Source organism: Malaclemys terrapin, chromosome 8 (genome assembly GCF_027887155.1).
Source record: "Malaclemys terrapin pileata isolate rMalTer1 chromosome 8, rMalTer1.hap1, whole genome shotgun sequence".
NCBI classification, from domain to species: Eukaryota; Metazoa; Chordata; order Testudines; family Emydidae; genus Malaclemys; species Malaclemys terrapin.
Window position 1 is genome coordinate 3,084,637 of NC_071512.1, and position 19,181 is coordinate 3,103,817.

Sequence of the window (19,181 nt, forward strand, 5' to 3'; positions counted from 1 at the left end):
GAAGTCCCGTCACCATGTCCCAGTTGTAAGAAACACGCCTGTGTCGTGTCTGAGATACCAAACTCTCGTGAATAGCTTTACGGTGGGAGGGTGAGGGCAGCATATGACTCACAAGCTGCAGCAACTAAGGGTGGGCTTGGCAGGAGAGCCCAACTCTACTTCCACTGAGCTCCACGGTTAACCTCCCACTGCCTGCGGGGGGAGAGGGGGCAGTTACGCTCACTCTGCTAAACGTACATTTTCTCATTCTTGTTGGGGAGTTTACTCAATGAGCCATTCTGGCACCTCGGATTCTGCATTGATCTCACATGCAAATGCTGATTTATGTCCTGCTCACTGCCTGTTTGCTTGTCATTGTATAAACACAGCCTACACGTAGCCCCCTTTTAATGCACAAACCATCTACAGCCTGGGCCAAAGCCATGGAAAGATTCTCCCTGACTTCAGTCGGCATTGGATGAGGCCCTTAGACCACAGCGTTTATTATGTAAACTGCACAGGACCAAATTTTCATTAATGGCATCCAAACCCGAACAGCTGAAATGTGCTTGTAAGTTTCCAGACACCTGCTTTTGGGTGCCTATGTCTTCTGTGCACAAAAACGTTGATGTTTGTGTCCAAAACTGCATTTCCAGGAGCAGAGGGGCACTATCAACAAATACAGTTATGTTTATTTACATCGGAGTTTCTGAGTGCTCATAACTTTGGTTCCCAAAAGTACGTATGTGAAGAACTTGGGAGCACACTAGAGTGAGTTAATTTTAGTGGGGAAAATGAAATATCTTTTGTTTGATCATAATAAATATGGCAAGGAGAAGCAGCAAGTGGACTTTATACAGTAGAATTCAAGGATGATTTTGCAAGGAAGGATAGACACACACACATAAAAGCACAGTGGTGATTTATATCTCAACAATGCCCCTTTACAAAGGGAACTACATGGGAGATGAGAAGTGCCCACAAATCAGAACAGAATCCTCTGCTACACTTTCTGTTTTTTTGTTTCATATTATTCCCAGAGATGCAAAGTTCCACATGACCTTGAATTATAAATACGATCCACTGGAAAATAGGAAAGTTAATTGCCTGGATCCTGTCCACAGATCTGTCACTTTTTATTGCTGGATGTTCATTCCAGCTACAGAAAATTACTGTGTGAGGAAGTTAATCTAATTCAGTGTCTCAAATACATCGTATTCTATTAACTACAAGAAAGCAGGATTTTGACAGTGACACTGGGTGAAATCCTGGCCCGACTGAAATCACTGGGGGTTCAGCCATTGACTTCAGTGGAGCCAAGAGTTCAACCATTATGTTTGTTTATTTTGGCGAGAGATTTAAAAATGGTGTCATAACTTCAGCATAAAATATAGATCTTTCCATTAAGGCCCCGATTCAAGAAAGCATCCCTATGTAGGAAAGCATTTAAATCAGTGGTTCCCAAACTGGGGTAGCCACTTGTGCAGGGAAAGCCCCTGGCGGGCCGGGCCGGTTTGTTTAACTGCCGTGTCCGCAAGTTCGGCCGATTGCAGTTCCCAGTGGCTGCATTGCTGCTCCCAGTGGCCGCGGTTCGCTGCTCCAGGCCAATGGGAGCTGCTGGAAGCGGTGCGGGCTGAGGGACTTACTGGCCACCGCTTCCCGCAGCTCCCATTGGCCTGGAGCGGTGAACCATGGCCAGTGGGAGCCGTGATCGGCCAGACCTGCGGACAGGGCAGGTACACAAACCGGCCCGGCCCGCCAGGGGCTTTCCCTGCACAAGCGGCGACCCCAGTTTGAGAAACACTGATTTAAATGCATGCTTAACTTTAAGCACATGCTTAAGCCCCAAGCACATGTTTAAAGTTAAACAAGTGCTTATATCACTTCCTGAATATGGATGGACTGTGTGCGTAAATACTTTCCTGAACTGGGGGCTTAAAGACTTGATGGTAATCCCCAAGGTCAGTAACAACCCCCACATGTCCCCCCACAGAATTCCCTCCTTTGAAAATACCTATGGCAGTAGGTGGCAATTTTCAAAGTTGTTAATGTTCAGAGCTGGCTTCTGAGCATTCACCCCACCACCCCTATTGCAGCATGGTTAGCACCCTGCCTTCCTGAAAGGCAGCACTAACATGCCATCTTTACACCAGCTCCTAAATCTCCCTGACAGACCTCATCGGCCGCTAGAGGCCAGGGTTTAAATTTGTCTGATCAGCAGAAAAATGGCAGTCCAGAATAAAAATAAATCAGACTTCCCTGAGAAGTGTGGGGAAGCCAATGAGTGCAGGTAATTCAATAAAGCACCTCCCCAGAGATAACCCTCTTCTCAGGGGAAGGGAGGAGCTGTGTAGCATTTTGGAATAAAAATTGGAGCACTTTCCTAAGGCCAAATGGACAATCGGGGGACTGCTGGGAATTTTCAGTAGCCATCTCCTGGGGGTTGCAAAGGAATCCTTACCTGAGGAGTTCCCAGCCTCTCTATTAAGGGAACCAGGTGAAGTGGGGCATATTTGGCTTCGAGACGCTTCATGCGTACCTCCAAGCGTTCTCCTTCTGTCAAGCGAGCAGCAAACAGTGACATAAGACTAGGCAGTGACAAGCCGGCATTTCCACAGAGTCGCCTGGAGCTGCCTCCCCACCATTGTCTGCTCTGACTCTGGCTCAGGGGGTCAGAACACCAGCGGGAAAGGGAATGGGCTGACGTGCGGTGGAAGGGGGTGTGATTACAGTCTCCGCACTAGCAGCTTCATGGTCAGTTTGTAAAAGGGCCCTGTTTCAAAAGCACACATCTTACTGTTATCAATCAGCTGTGGCACATTTCATGCTGTCCTTCTCCAGGCCCGCTTGCACATTGCTAAACGGCTTTTAAAACGGAAAGAAATGGAATGGCTAACGAGTGCTTCAACTTGGGTAACTAGACTATAAACATCCTGGCTGGCACTTGTCCTCCACCTGACTTTCTACTGCATCACTGTCTGTGACAGGGCAGGACGCAGGTAAGAAACAAATCTGCAACGTTAAGGGGGGGATTCTAGGTAGGGGAATAAGCACTGGTCTCTGCTTCCCTCTTGACTTCTTACCTTTGATGTAGACCCTGGGCAAAATATTTTGGAAGGGAGCAGCATGCAGCAAATCACAAACTTCTTCCTGGGACTGAGGCAGGAGGAAGAAAAATAAAATAAGTTAAAAAATTCCTTAAGGGACTGAGTATATGGCTCAGGGGGTTGGCAAGAGCACATGGACCTGATCACCTCTAGGGGGCGCATTCAAATCCAGCCCAGTAGCAACGTAAGAGGTCTGAACCCCTGTGAAGTGAAACTGGAAAAAAGTACCTGCCCAAAGCCCTTTAAACCTAAACCAGAAAGGTTTGTATAGCTCCATTAAATAACTGCCTGTTGGTATAAGCCCAGAAGGCTATATAGCGCACTCACTGACTCCGAGTCTAGAAGCACAGGAAGGAAATGATTTCTGTTTTACTCTAACTTGATGACTTCCTATCATTTATTTTCTAAGGATCTCAAGACATTATCTTGATAGGAAGAACTTGTTGGCTTAATTGCTGCAAGGTGTGTCTGTACATACATATATGAATCCTAGGGGCTGTTACTGAACCTTACAGAGTATGTTTGTTTGGATTTAGTTCATTTGGATAGGCCTCTACAGCCAATACTATCAGACCAAAGGTGTGGTGCACCCCAAGCAGACTTGAGAAGTCATACAAAAAGGGCTAGAAAGGAATAACAAAATGAGATGCCACTTGGAAAAACACATGCCAGCACACTTGTGGAAATTAATCCAAAACACAGACATACAAGAGGGAGAAACCTGGAAAGAGTAATACTGAAAGAGTGATGGCCGACAACAAATTGTATATGAGTTTGCAATGGGAGACGGCAGCAAGGAAAAAGGAGAGGTTACTTACCCGGTAGCTGGAGTTCTCTGAGATGTTTTGTCCCTGTGGGAGTTCTGCGTGCACCTGTGAGCCTTTGAGTGGAGATTTTTCTTCAGCAGTGTCCATGTGTCTGCACCTGCACCCTACACCTCCTCATGCTCTGGACTGAGGTTATACAGGGAGAGGTGGATCTGCCACCATGCCACTTCCTTCTCAACAAGTCCAAAGGCAAGAACTCCGAGGCAGAGGGGAAAGGAGGGTGGGCAGTGGATCACCCGTAGGGATAAAACCTCTAAAAGAACTCCAGTTACTGTACAAGGTAAGGAACCTCTCCTTCTTTGAGTTATTGTCCTTATGGGTGCTCCACACTAGGTATCTCCCAAGGAGTACACCTATTATGGAGGAGGATGCTGAGGAGACAAGTTCAGAACAGTTCGGAGAGTGGCTTTACCAAAGGCTGCGTCTGATCTGGAGACATGGCCATGAAGTATGTGGTTTTGAAGGATACTTGGAAAAGGAAACAACTCCCCAGAGTTCAAAGGGGGAGGAGGGGTCTCAAGGCACGGAAAATTAATTAACCACCCAAGGTGGAGTGAGCTGACTGACGTGAGGGAAGACGTTGGTCGAGATTCCTTCAGGAATCTTGTGGTGGTAGGAGGAGCACAAACTGAAACCCCTTCAATTGGCTGGTGAAAGGCTCTAACGGCAGCTAGGTGGACTTTAACAGAGCTGAATGAGAAGCCTCGGGTTTTTATATGGAACAGGTAGTCAAGCCTGATAGGGAGGTCAGTCTCGGATGGGGATGACCGCTGTGCACACTAAAGCTGGAAACACTTCCACTTTTACAAGACGGCTTTTGTCATGGTGGGCTTCCGACTGTTCCACAGTACCGCCTGCAGTTCCGCTTCCGACTGTCCCTCAAGACGACAATTCTGCTCCGGGCTCAAGAGCCGTCGAGGAGCCGTGCATGGAGGTGTAACAAGGCGAGATTGGAATGGGCCACACAGCCTGACTTCTGGGCCAGGAGGTCTGTCACCAGAGGGAGGAGAAGAGGTGGCATCAGCGCCAGAGGAACCATACCTGTCTTGTAGCCATGTTGGGGCTATAAGGATAACCACTGATTTCTCTTGTTTCAGCTTGTTCAAGACTCTGAGGAGCAAAGGTGCTGGAGGATAGGGATATAACAGCACTCGAAGCCAACGAGTGAGGAAGGCATCTCCCAGGGAGTTGCAACTAAATCCTCTCCTTGAGCAGAAACCCATAGGAGCAGGAGGGATTGCACTTCCTGCCTCAAGAGACCCTTGTGAAAAGGATCCCTGAGAAAGGACAAGAAAAGGGAAGAGGAGTTGAAAGGGACGTTGTAGCCTGATGAAATTACTTCTAGCATCCATCAGTCCAATGTGATGAGCTTCCAGGAAGGTGTGAAATGGGAGAGACACTCCCTATAGGGTGGGTGGGGAACAGGATCCATAGAGTGGGGGAGGTTCGTGGCCCTCGACCAAAGGGTCAAAGCGGCCTAGGTCGTCTACTGGACGGTAGTAGCAGATGGCCCATTTGTGCCAGGAGGGAAAAACCCCAAGAATATTCAAATAAAAGTAAGAAATATAAATAAATTAAGTAAACCCAATGAGGTAATGGATAGCTAGAAGGTTAATCTACCAGACAGCGCGATACTCAATCTCTAGCCACAGAAAGTTGAAAAAGAACTAGTTGTGGTGCGTCTGCCCTTCCCTACATACCTTTGTCTGGAGCACAAGGATGCGCAGGGTGCAGGTGAGGACCCATGGACACTGCTGAAAAAAATCTCTGATCAAAGGCACCCGGGCACCTCATGTGGAGCACCCATAGAGACAATAACTCAAAGAAGAACAAAGTGATTTTGGGCTGCATAGATAGAGGCATCGCTGCACAAAGAGGTTTTGGTCTGTTTCTGTGCAACTCTGGGTAGGACATGCATTTGGGGCTGGCCATACCATAAATTTAGCCAGGACAGAGCTGTGAAAATGATCAGGGGGCTGGAGGGAATGACTCAGTTAGGTCTATTGTATTGTGCAAGTAGATCTTCCTGTTTGGGATGCCTTGACGGAGGGTCCATAACCCTGACAATATGCTGGTAAGAGTCTGGGGCATGGACCGTGGTGGGAACAGAGCCGTGAATGCCGTAGCGTGTTTGTGAGAGTGCAGGGTGTGGCGTAGTCAGCACAGGAGGTGGAGGAAAGGGGATGGCATCATGGGTCCTATATGGACACTGCGGTTTGCGGCATGGAGAGTTCCAGGAGTGGGCACAGAAGCATGGCATGGGCATGGCATGGTGTCTTGCTACCACGTGGGCAGAAGCATCCTCTTGTTCCGATGCAAATTCTGTCCCTGCTGCTTCAACATGTCCCGGCGGGGAAATTATTTTCTCCAGCTGCTGCCTGTATTCACCCATTTTCTGAGCAAGAATTAGGAATGTCAATAACACCCTTTTCCTCGCTCCAACCAAGGCTCCCTGCCTTACTGCAGGAATTTGAGAATGTTATTGATAAGGAACAACAACAAAAATTGTGTGTGTGTGTGTGTGTGTGCGTGTGTGTGTGTGTGGTGGTGGTGGTGGTGGGGAATGGAAGCTACTTCCCCACCTTAATTGTAGCATTCACTATCAGCCAATAGTCCAATGCAATATAATAGCTGACCAGCTACCATAAACAACAGTAAGAGCAATTACATCCATGGCATTAGACTTCCACTACAGGGAAGATTACAAAGCAGTTAGGGATGTTATCCAATCCGATCTAACCTGATTGAACCCTCCCCATACTCTGTAACTCTGATCAGACGGTTCCTTTTATGACGTGGGCAGGAAAATAAGATATCCTAAGATATCCTCTGGAACAGCGTCTCACGCAAAGCATGACACTTCGTACCTTGTCATGGATGAACCTGGAAAACAATTGTCTTTGCCAGTCTGCATCTTAAACATGGGATTAGGTTCTCCTTAATAAATCAATGACTTTGTCACTGGATAAAAAAGGAAGTTCCTCCCACATCCTCCCACAAAAAAGGAAGTTCCTAATTCAAATGTGTGTGAATTTTTGATGCTCACGAGGACATGGGAGTCTCTCCATTGATTTCAGCTGACTCTAGATTAGGCACTAGTGTCAAAAGAGAGAGCCAGGCGTGAGTGGGAGTGAGTACTGTGGTACCCTCCTTGGCCCACTCTGCCAGGCCACCTCCATTATGTCCCATAATCCTTCTTTCAGCTTCAGTCCTGGGCCTTTTTCGAGCAGATGGCTGTCAATCACGCTTGGCTACCTGGAGCTCTTTAGATGTAGACACATATCCAGTAGGCGGAGCCCATCCAAACAATTTCACTTGGGCCTGTATGGAGATTTAGAACCCAGCTTCCCAGAGAGGAAAAGCCAGAGTGTCCACCTCCCGTGCCACTAAGCTTCAAAGCTTTTCAACATAGAAGGGCCCTATAGCCTCATGTTCTCCTGGTGGGTGGAACCTGAGGCCTTCCGAGTACAGAACTGCATTAAGTTCTGAATGAAATGCCTTACTGAAGAACTTAAAGATCAGAGAGACACGATACAGGCTGGTTATGGAAACCCCACCAATATGGACTTTGATGGTAACCTTCCCAAATGGGACCTCGGAATCTTACTTTTGTTTCCTGGACTGCCTGCATGCTGCTGATACACTCTCAGTCTCCATGGCAACACAGGAGTGCTTTTTCACACCAATGGCGGTTATTGCTACGAGACACCATAATGTGCACTTTAGAGAGCCATTTCAAGGGCAAAAGCAACACATCCAGCAGACCACGGGAGGAGGAGGGCAGGATACATTCGGCTGCTATCATTATACAAAAATCCAGCCAGACTATCAGAGGCACATTTGCGTATCTCTAGTTTCCTTAACAAAATGTACTGTAGTGCTCCTGGGAGGTGCTGGATGGACAGTACAAGAGACTGACTGTGTATCTGGTGTATACTCGCTGGGTATCTAGTGCAAAACAGCACAGACAGCAGCAGCAGCTCATGCGGCCCCCCCACAGCTCTGCCCAACAGGCTCGACGCACAAAGGGTGTGTCTCCATTGCAGTTAGCCAGAGTTATCTACACTGGAGTTAACTCCTCTTGCGTTAGCCCAGTGGCCACAGGGCAGAATACCACTCGAGCCGCACCGCGGGGTTGTGTTAGCAGCTGAGGGAGCCCACTCCAGTTAAACGCTCTGCTGCACTTGAGATAAGGGGTTTTGTACGTGGATGGGGCTTGAGTCAGGGAAATGCTGAAGCTGTAACTCGAGTTAGCTTTGCAGTGGAGACAAGCCCCAAGAAATCTCACCAGATCAGCAGTTCTTGTGAATGTCCCTCTGTTTGCGGCTGCTTCATAATTATTATTTATTGATATTGCAATGGTGCCTAGGTGGGCAAGTTGGGGATCAGGGCCCTTTGTGCTCAGCACTGTAGAATAAAAAGAGGGTCCCTAGAACTGAATCCAGGAAACAGGCAGCTCCTGACTCTGGGTCTGAGCTGAAATCTAAACCACCTTAGGTCTCTCTGGATCTTGGATCTGAAAGTAAATCTTCCAGAATTCAGATCTCAGGTTCCACTTCAGGGCCATTTCTATCTTAAATATCAGTGAGTTCTTTCCTCACAGGTTGCCCTGGCTTCAGGGCCACAAAACCAATCTGTGTAGTGTTGCTCATATACCTTTAGATGACACGCACACACAAAAATAACCCAACCCCAGTGAGATGGTGAGTACAGGTGAAGCTGTAGAGTGTAACCTGCTGAAATTGGAGGTTTTGCCTTACCAGGGCCTGCTCTATGAGGAGGCAGAACAGAATAGCGTTGCCCACTTCTCTAAGGCTCTGGAATACATCAGTCTTCAGCTCTGCATACTCAATGATGTCCTTCAGCTGGTGATGGAAAAACTCCAAGATTCCTAAATAGACACAAGAAGGGTAAGACGACCGGGAAAGGAAGAGCAGCAGAACCAAGCTAACCAGTGGCTCATGCAAAGAACCAGTCAATGCCTAATGTTTCCTGACCACTAACTGTGATCCTGGATTGCTAATTATAAATAACCGTCCTCCTTATGAAAGGTCTGCAACCAATGAGCCTGATTCTCCTCTCACGCCTGAGTAAATAAGGAAGAACTCACTTGAGGTCAAAGGAGTTGCACAGGTGTCAAAATAGTAGATAGGCATTCAGAACGGTTCTGATTCTCCTATTTTCCAAAGCTACCTGGACCAAGCAAATTTTCCTACCCACCCCTATTTGCAAAAAGTTAGTGGTATTGAAAATAAACTTTACATGTATTCCTGGAATTAGTGCAGCTTTTGGGTCAGCAACAACAAACCTATAATAATGTACTTTAAAAAACCTTGAAAGCAAAACAAAATACTTTTTTAAAATGTTCCAGATCAGTGATCCAGGTTTCCATACAGAAACTTTCAATAACTTGTCAAGTGTTGGGTCTTTCGACATACAGTACTTTCTGTCACCGGTCACAAAACGTCTGATGCGGGCTCTCATTTCCACAGCTAAAAAAGGTGCATTATGGAGCCATAGTAGCTGTTCCATAATTAAAGTTGTAAGACATTTTTCTTTAAAGGCCAGATTGCAATGCCATTCCCAGGTTTCACAAGCAGGCTTCTCTTCAAATGCTGCAAGTGCACATTCTAGCAACACAAGCTTTGGGGAGAGTTTGAGGTTGCACCAGACAAGAGAGCTAGGAAATGGAATGTGATAAGCCTCAAGATGTTTAATTTCATGAGAATACTATTTATTTATACATTGCTAACGTGCTCTTCCCTGTAACATCTAGACCAGTGGCTCTCAAACTTTTTTACTGATGACCCCTTTCACATAGCAAGCCTCTGAATGCGACCCCCCCTTATAAATTAAAAACACTTTTAAAATATATTTAACACCATTATAAATGATGGAGGCAAAGCCGGGTTTGGGGTGGAGGTAGACAGCTCACAACCCGCCATGTAATAACCTCATGACCCCCTGAGGGGTCCCGACCCCCAGTTTGAGAGCCCCTGATCTAGACAGTCTTATAACACATCATTTTAGGAACTTGGAGAATAAGCCAATCATTGTTTTGTTAATACCTTGTGTTTGGATTAATGCTGCATGCATGGGTGGGGAGGCATGCTACATTACGTATCCTAGCACTGACCTGGAGATCCATATTCATGTCTTGGCAAGCGGCATATCTTGGGCATCACCTCTATCAATGTTTTCACATACTGCAGAATGGTGCCCTGTAACTGTCGGAAAGAAAAGGAAATAAATTAACTTGAAAGGATGAATTATAGAATCATAGAATATCAGGGTTGGAAGGGACCTCAAGAGGTCATCTAGTCCAACCCCCTGCTCAAAGCAGGACCAACCCCAACTAAATCATCCCAGCCAGGGCTTTGTCAAGCCTGACCTTAAAAACCTCTAAGGAAGGAGATTCCACCACCTCCCTAGGTAACCCATTCCAGTGTTTCACCACCCTCCTAGTGAAAAAGTTTTTCCTAATATCCAACCTAAAGCTCCCACAATGCAACTTGAGACCATTGCTCCTTGTTCTGTCATCTGCCACCACTGAGAACAGTCTAGATCCATCCTCTTTGGAGCCCCCTTTCAGATAGTTGAAAGCAGCTATCAAATCCCACCTCAGTCTTCTCTTCTGCAGACTAAATAACTCCAGTTCCCTCAGCCTCTCCTCATAAGTCATGTGCTCCAGCCCCCTAATCATTTTTGTTGCCCTCTGCTGGACTCTTTCCAATTTTTCCACATCCTTCTTGTAGTGTGGGGCCCAAAACTGGACACAGTACTCCAGATGAGGCCTCACCAATGAGTCTCTACTCAGAGCACATTCATTTTAAAGGGCAACTTTTGTGGACTGGCTGGTGGCTACCAGAGCAGAACGCAGTTTTGATTATAAAAACCTCAAACCATGCAAAACTCGCCTGCTTTTTGCTTTCATTATACACATAAAACTCAGCCCACAAGCTTGGGGCTCTTTTATGGTTTCACTCTGAAACCAACTCATGATTTTCTGTAGTTTCCATCTGAAAGCTCAGCTCTGAGCACTTTGTTTGTTTGAACCTGAATCGCAAGCAGCATTTGCGGGTGAGAATCCAGATAGATCAAAAATAGCCTAAAAAAATCTCACTCACAGTGGCTACAAAAATCATTCTTCAGCACAGGAAAGATTCCTTCTGCCTAAATACTGATGACAGGATGCATGCTATTGACACTTGACAGAGAGCATGCTACAGAAAATGGAATTGCACTGTGTGTGTGTGTGTGGGGGGGTAATTAACCGCTGGAGCTCCGAAGTTGTGAATTAAAATGGATAAGAGCAACCAGATTTGGTGATAAAAGTATGTGCTGTAATTGCGTTATATAACTGTATCCTGTATATATTTTATACAGGATTCTGCACTGAGCGTAACTGAGCCAGTCCCAAGGCCCTTATCTTTGCTCTGACCACTATCAATTTCAGATGTTAGCTAGAGCTCTGTACGCTAAGCACACACAGCCGACCCCTCCAATTACTACTGTCTTATGAAAGTTAAGTGAAAATACTTTGAGATCCTCGGCTTCACACTTCTCCATTAGACAAGATCAAGAAGATGCATTAACATTAGAGGCAAAAATGAACTAAAGCATTTGCAATGAATACTGTTTGCTGACCAAAAAACCTCCTCAACAAAAGCTTTTCTGGAGGAACAACATGATCAGAAATCATTTTATATGCTGTCAATTAAGGCCCTGGAACTGCACAGATAACATTTCTTCTGAACATCAGATTTATCTTCTGAGAGAAAGCAGAGAAGACAAGAAGAAAAAATTGTCTCTTTCAGCCCGTGTTAAGAGTATCACGTAGTGACGGACAAACTGGCATTGATAAGAACTGATCCAAACCTTCACACAAAATTGGAATCTTTTTAGAAATTAAAAAAAAAGTACGGCTCATTTCTTTTTAATTTTCTTTAATCTCTTCCCTTCCTTTAGTTATCTAGGACCAGAAGTCCCAAATCAGATTGCTCCTGTTCATCAAGATCTATCTAGGTATTTATGTGGGCCTCATCTGTGTAGTATCTGAGCACAGCCATTGATGGATTTTACCTTCAGAACATCCCCGTGAGGTAGGGAAAGACTATCCCCATTTACAGATGGGGAACTGAAAGACAGGGTAGGTTAAATGACTTGCTCAAGGTCACACAAGGAGTCTGTGGTTGAACTGGTGTTCGAACCCAGGTCTCGAGTCCCAGTCCAAGGCCCTTCCTCCTAGACCATGCTCAGGAAGTGCCGATAATGTGCAAGAAGAGCGTCTTTTCATGAAGCGTATAGCCCCGTTGCTAGACAAAGAGGCTCGGCGGAACTTGGATATGCTTTATGTAAATACTGTAGCCAACACCCACAACTCTCTTTGAAGTGAATGGGATTCCCTAGCACCTCTGAAAATCAGGCTATGTATACAGGTGTCTAACTATAGATGGATGGATGTACATACTTTAATGGGAACATTTTGGCCAAAGTATCCAAAGCCTAGGTTGATTATCTGACCCAAGCCTCCCAAAGCAGTGAGGTTTGCCTATCACTTGTTCCAGGCCCATAATTACCAGGCTTTTGACGATCTTCAGCAGCTCCTCCATCACCACTGCGATCCCTTGATAGCCTAGGAGCCGGCAGATTGTCTTGAAATGAGGAGGCCCCACGAAGTTGCGGTAGGAGCTGTAGATATGACTGTAGGCAATGTTCAGTGGCTGAAAAATGAGAAGCACGAAGACAATTATGAGGACAGGCGCATTTGCAAGGGTGATTCCTAATACTCTTTTCCAGGCGGTGTTTTATGTCCCACCTGTTCTGATACCTTTTACAGAAGACATAGGGAATGAATATATTCCATGGCACACTTCTTTTTTTTGGGAGGGGGCACCATGAATTTTTATTTGATGACTCAGTTTAGAAGAGCGTTTGAAACTGACACTTTTTTGTTGGCTAACATCCTCAATTCTAGCTGAAGGGTTTGTTGGCCGCACAAGAGCAACAGCCTTGGCTTTTGTCTACATACCATATAAACAAGAACGGTTGCCTATTGAGAAATCCTTGGCAACTGACGAGTAGGTATTCTTGCATACTGTCTCCCCATCCCTTTGTCTCACTGTGTCCTTCAGTCGAAAGCCCACTTGTCTCTTTTCTGTGTTAGCAAAAGGTCTGCATCTGAATCCTGACTGGAACTTCTGAGCGCTGCTATCACTATAACTGTTAGATATTCTTGATGAGGAACAGGGGGCAGAGGAAAGGACACAGGAAAGAAGGAGGTGAGGCGATGTGCTTGTCTTGCCTTCACTTCCCTTTATGCACTACTCCTGTACCCTTTTCCCACTGCCGAGGTTCTTGTTCTCTGCTTCAGGCTACCCCTGCTGCAACCATGGCCAGCGCTCCTAAGTGCATCTGGCTCCTGCCAATCTCTGACAATTATGGTTAATTACGGTAGCACCTAGGAACTCCAATCAAGGCTCAGGCCCCCACAGGTGCTGTACAGACAGGTAACAAAGTCCCTGCCCCAGTCTAGGTGTTGGATGGGATGTGGCAAATGGACAAAACAGACAAATGAGGTGAAGGATGATGGGAGGAGGAGGTTGCAAAATGAACAGAAGTCTTCACTTGGCACGTACCTCACTAAATAACTATAATGTAGGAGAGTAGGAACTACAACAGCTGGTAAGCAAACAGCATGGGAAAGGACATGAACCAGTCCCTCTCTGTGTCCTGTAGGCGTCAGTGTAGGACTCTGTAGTTTTCTTGGTATTTATCCATGTGTGACTGTGTGCTAGTGTCTGAATTTGGCCCTGTGGGTGGGTGGATGTCTCAAAATGGAACAGTGGGGTTTAGTTTGGCTCGTGGCCCAAAATGAATTTCCATTTGGTCTTAGAATAACCTTGGAAACATGGAGCGTGCTGCAGTGCTTTTTGTCTCTAGAATATTGGTTGGATCCAAGCAGCGTTGAGAGAAGCCAAAGGGAGAGGAAGGGGAAATTAATTCAGTTGTGTAATTTGAAAAGGACGCCAAGTCAGTTTAACTGAGCCAGCCGAATGCTGTGCGTGCCAGGGGCTTGCTCTGAAAAGGACGCGTTTGCATCAGGGTTTGGCACCATAAGAAAAGGACCGTGTTCTCACTTCCTCTGCCCCCCTCCCCATTACAATAACTGCTGCATCAATACGCAGAGCCAAATATATTCTTCAAACAACATCTGGCACAAAGCGCCTCTCCCAGTGAAATGCCAATAAGTCCCCTGCCTGTCTTTGGTTAACCGAAGAGATGAGAAAGCAGAAGCGAGGACATTTTCTGCAGACATGACAAAGGGTCAGGTAGATACTGTACTCTAAGGGGATTCCCTGCCATTTTAGTAATGGAGCACATCTTAACCATCTTTGGCTATGCTACAAGAGGGCAAGGAGTGATGCCCTGCCTGCCAACAGGAGAGGGAGAGTGTGCAGAAGTGGCAGAACAGGACAAATCAACAATACTCTCGAAAGTCACTGCTTCCACCATCTGCCTCACACATGCTGGTGCTAGCCAGGAGATAAATACAGTTATCCTGCAGCGCTGGCGGTCTTACCTGCCCTTGGCCCACTGAGCCATCTCTCACAGACTAATTCTAACATTCCAAACCTCTGAGCAGCTACAAAAACGTGGCATTTTTTTAAAAAACACCAGCCATAAAACCATTCCCCCCTTTCTCTCCGAAAGGTAGAATTTCTACTCCCCGACACAATACTCATTTGCTCACTTGCCAGTTACTTTAATCAACAAATTAACCATCCTCATCATTTTGTTTAGACCAACAGCCTCCTTTCTCTGTACCAAAACCCACTTGCCAATTGGAACTATTAGGAACTAGGTGAAAAGGGATATGTCATTTGGAAGCCAGGAATTCCCCTCTTCCTATGGGATAAGGCCCAGGTAGATTGCAAGATGCCATACCCAGAGAACTATGTATGGAAAAGTTATTGTAGGTAACTTATAGAAGTGTCTAAATTGCATTCATTAACACTTTTCTCTTTCACCAAGGCCTGTATAGCAAGGCACGTGGTAATTAGGAGACTGGTCCATAGCCTATTGAAGTAGATGAAAAGACTGCCATTGACTTCAATGACAAAAATAGTACCAGTAAACGTTTTCATAAACTCTTTAAAGGAGCAGAAGCCTGATGTGTGACTGTTGCAGGAGTGATACAATCATCCCAGATTCCTGCCAATAAAACTGTTATGCCAGGTCGCAGCTCATTACAGTAGCATCCTGTTGCTGTAGCTTTCGCAACGTATCATTACAGCCATGTGGGACGTCTGTGAAGCATACTGCTGTGCAGACCGGGTACGTGAACACGGAGAAGGGAAGCCCCACCTCACTTCCATGCTTTCCCTAGAGATTTATCTGCACACAGAGGCATTGGGTGCCCTGCATTTTCCATGTCTTTCTAGCACTAGCTACCAGCGTGGGGACTTGGGGTCCAGTCCAGGCCAAGAGGTGCTGGGAGTCTGAGGGTCCTGTGGAGCAATGGAGAGAACCTGAGCTGTCCCCCCCCGACAGCTGACAGATGAGACTGCGGTGTCACCTGAGCTTGTCAACGATGGTGGATTTTCCAAAGCCTAACTCTGCTTCCAGTAATGTCAGTGGGAGCTGACTTCAAAGGGAACAGAGCTGGGACAATGCTGAACGTTTTAAACATCCCACTCCATGTCTTGTGACGGGCCTTTGCTTTGCCAGAGTGGGTCCCACTGCTCTTGTTGCACAGCTCCCCACTGAGGGTCGGTCTGCCCTACAATTATACACCTGTGGTTGGCCCGTGTCAGCGGACTTGGGCTCACGGGGCGTGGACCGCAGAGGCTATGAAACTGCAGAGCTCAGACTCTGGGTTTAACTGCAGTGTAGGCAGACCCTCAGTGGGATACCAAAGTCTCCTGTTTTCTCCCATGAAGACACCCATTCACACTTCCTGCCAGCAGGCTCTGAAGAGGGCTCGTTGGGAACATGATGATTCCCGTGATGGGGCAGCACTGCCATCAAAGAGCAATTCCACTGATGGCCCCCGCCTTGGGAGACCTGTTCTCTCCAGGTGCAGCATTAGCATCCAATAGCCTCCCACCTCTCCAGCTTCCATCCCACTTCCACATTGCTCCGGTGACCAGTGACTAACGGAGCTGGAAAAAAGCTTTTCAAGTTTACTTTTCTTTCAAAGGGGAGGGGGGCACTAGCACTGAAGCTGCAGCCTCAATCCCCATTTAATTGGACACTTCGAGAAAATCTCTTTTATAACGTGGGTTGCCTGCCAACAAAACAGGATGATTCATTCCTTCCTGTCTGAAAGATGATGTAAGTTCCACCAAGCTTTATGCAAAGCCACGCGGTGCTGTAATAAAAGGCGTGCATCTACGAATAATACCATGGCGTTGAGCAATTAAAACATAACTCCATTTAAGGGTGAAATGCACAGCTTGGGTTAAAGAATGTCGGAGGTAAGTGTATTTTAAGACAAGCCAGCTGAACATGCAAGCTGGCTTTATAGTACCATCCATTCCCTCACACAGGCCCTCTGCCTGCAGCCCCTCTGCGCTCTGTGTGCCAGGTGAGTGGCAGCCTGCTCCTCCCTCGGGGTGATGCAGCTCATGATCAAACACGCATCATAAAGCTCTGCTGTGGCTTGAGGGCCAGCCAACAGCAGCAGAACAGGGCACGCAGCCAGGCTGCTCGCACGGTACAGGTGTTTGGGCCAGGAGGCTGGGAGCGCAGACAGATTGGGATGTGCAGAGATGGGTCTTGTTCCCACAGTCTCAGAATCCAGAAGGTAATAGCAGTCGGTCTCCCTTTGCCATGCGCCTGGCAGAGCGTGGTGGGAAAATCCCCATTCCACATTAGGAACTGCCGAGGTGATCAGCTGTTGCTGGGATCCCTGAGCACAGGCGTTAGCAGCAGGTGTAGTAGGTCATTTCCAAGTCTGCAGGCCCACTGCTTGTTGTCGTGAATCCCAGTCTGAGCTTGACAGCTCGCCTTCAAGTGAAAGGATTCAGACCTTAAGCCGTAGAAAGAAAGAAAAAATGCCACACACCCGAACCCTCTTGAAAATGAACTTCTAACGAAAACCCTTGCTAGGCAACCAAGTTCACCTCCTGCAATAGGAGAGCCCAGTCCCTCCTAGTAGGGGATGCATCATATTGAACTGATCCTGTTTCTCAGCCAAAGGGCCAAAAACTCTCCTCCAGAACACATAAATGCCCAGTCCTATGTGGTATCCACAGCTCAGAAAATATGTCCTTTGTGAAGGAATGTGTCCAGATGGTTTTATCTTAATGTGACAATCCTATAGGCTGCTGTTGTTATTTATCGGGAAGGGGGTTCTCAGTTCAGGATAGCGGGGAACATGCCTGGCGCTTTCCCTAGCAGTGGCTGTGATGCACTCTGGATAGCACAGGAAGGTTCCTTTAATCCGAGGTGATCGCTAGCCCAGCTGAGCAGAAACTGTGATCAATGTGTCACCACTGGAGCTCCCACTATGGAAAACGGGCTGCCAGTGCCCCGCTTCTCACTGAAAAAACGATTTGCCTGTTCCCTGCTGCCCAATCTGGGCTTTGGAGTGACAGACCAGGTACCACCTCCTGACACACATAGCAAGCCTCGGAGGATAAACAGCCCCAGCTGTTAGCGCCACTTACTGGACCCAGCAATCCAGAAGCCCTTGTCCGGTTGCTGAATATATACGACCAGAAACCGTTATGACTTACAGCATTTGGGTACAATTACTATTTAGATAATATATAGCATCACAGGCACATAGAGCATTTTGAGGGCATCTGCCAGACAGGTTAATTAACTCAGGTGAGTGGGTCAGGGAATGCAACAAAGCTAAAGATTTCCACAGAACCGATCCTGATCCTGATTCAGGCGGTGCTGAGAGGAGGACAGGAGCACATTAATATACATCAACGATCCATGAGCAGAAGCGTTTACAAAGCTAAGCAGCAGTGAACAAGCAGAGAAGTGGCTGTTGGTAATTTTACATGCCTTGGGAACCCATTGCCGCAGCCTGAATACAGCTGAATTTTATAGCTGGCTAAACAGCGGAGAACGGCTTGATTTCTACTCGACACTTGGAGACAGATTTGTTAAAGGTATGTAGGCGCCTAACTCCCATAGGACTCAGGTGCCTAAATCCCTTTTACACCCTGTCTTTTATTCTGTTTCCTACTTCTGGAAAAATAAGGAAACTCCTTCCTCCTTCCCTGGGTGCCCAGGTCTAAGAACTGACTGTATCACTACTGGGATATGGTTGTCTCTGAGTTCCTCCCCACTTTCTGTCATAGAGTGGATCTCCATAGTACTTGTCCTTGATGTGTGTTGGAACACAGTCACCCGACTGAACTTTAATGCAACCCACCAATCCAGGGGTGGGCAAACTTTTTGGTCCGAGGGCCACATCGGGGTTCCGAAACTGTATGGAGGGCCGGGTAGGGAAGGCTGTGCCTCCCCAAACAGCCTGGCCCCCACCCACTATCCGCCCCCTCCCACTTCCTGCCCCCTGACTGCCCCCCTCAGAACTCCCAACCCATCCACCCCCCCTGCTCCTTGTCCCGACCGCCCCCTCCCAGGACCCCCTGCCCCTAACCGCCCCCCGGGATCCCACTCCCTATCCAACCCCCCCTGCTCCCTGTCCCCTGACCACCCCCTCTTGGGATCCTCCGCCCCCCTGCCCCCCCGGGACCTCCAACCCCCCATTCTCCCTGTCCCCTGACTGCCCTGACACCTATCCACACCCCTGCCCCCTGACAGGCCTCCCAGGACTCCCACGCCTATCCAACCCCCTCGTTCCCTGACCACTTTCCTGAACCTCCGCCCCATCCAACCGTCTCCTGCTCCCTGTCCCGCGACTGCCCCGGGGACCCTCTGCCCCTTATCCGACCCCCCGCTTCCCGCCCCCTTACCACGCCGCTCAGAGCAGCATGTCTGGCAGCTGCGCTGCCTGACAGGAGCTCGCAGCCCCGCTGCCCAGCACGCTGGTGGCATGGCGAGCTGAGGCTGCGAGGGGGGAGGACAGCAGGGGAGGGGCCGGGGACTAGCCTCCCCGGCCGGGAGCTCAAGGGCCAGGCAGGACGATCCCCTGGGCTGGATGTGGCCCGCGGGCCGTAGTTTGCCCACCTCTGCACCAATCCATGGAATTCTAGCTGACGCACTTGGACCATGGACTTCCGCGAGGGTAGGTTGACTCTGACAAGGGACTCGTTACAGCAGCATGGTGAGGTTATACATATAT

At 47.7% G+C, this 19,181-nt stretch overlaps 1 protein-coding gene across 2 annotated transcripts in view; it reads right to left on the minus strand.

Annotated features, from left to right (window-relative positions):
- The window catches only part of CYFIP2 (cytoplasmic FMR1 interacting protein 2), an 80,317-nt gene that overhangs the window by 11,493 nt on the left and 49,643 nt on the right, over nt 1-19,181 (minus strand). For both annotated transcript variants that reach the window (XM_054037991.1, XM_054037990.1), the window contains exons 24-28: nt 12,493-12,636; nt 10,050-10,140; nt 8,674-8,804; nt 3,063-3,135; nt 2,441-2,535 (exon numbers count right to left, since the gene is read on the minus strand). In XM_054037991.1, coding sequence (XP_053893966.1) covers nt 2,441-2,535; nt 3,063-3,135; nt 8,674-8,804; nt 10,050-10,140; nt 12,493-12,636 — 534 coding nt within the window. The remainder of the gene's footprint in view (nt 1-2,440; nt 2,536-3,062; nt 3,136-8,673; nt 8,805-10,049; nt 10,141-12,492; nt 12,637-19,181) is intronic.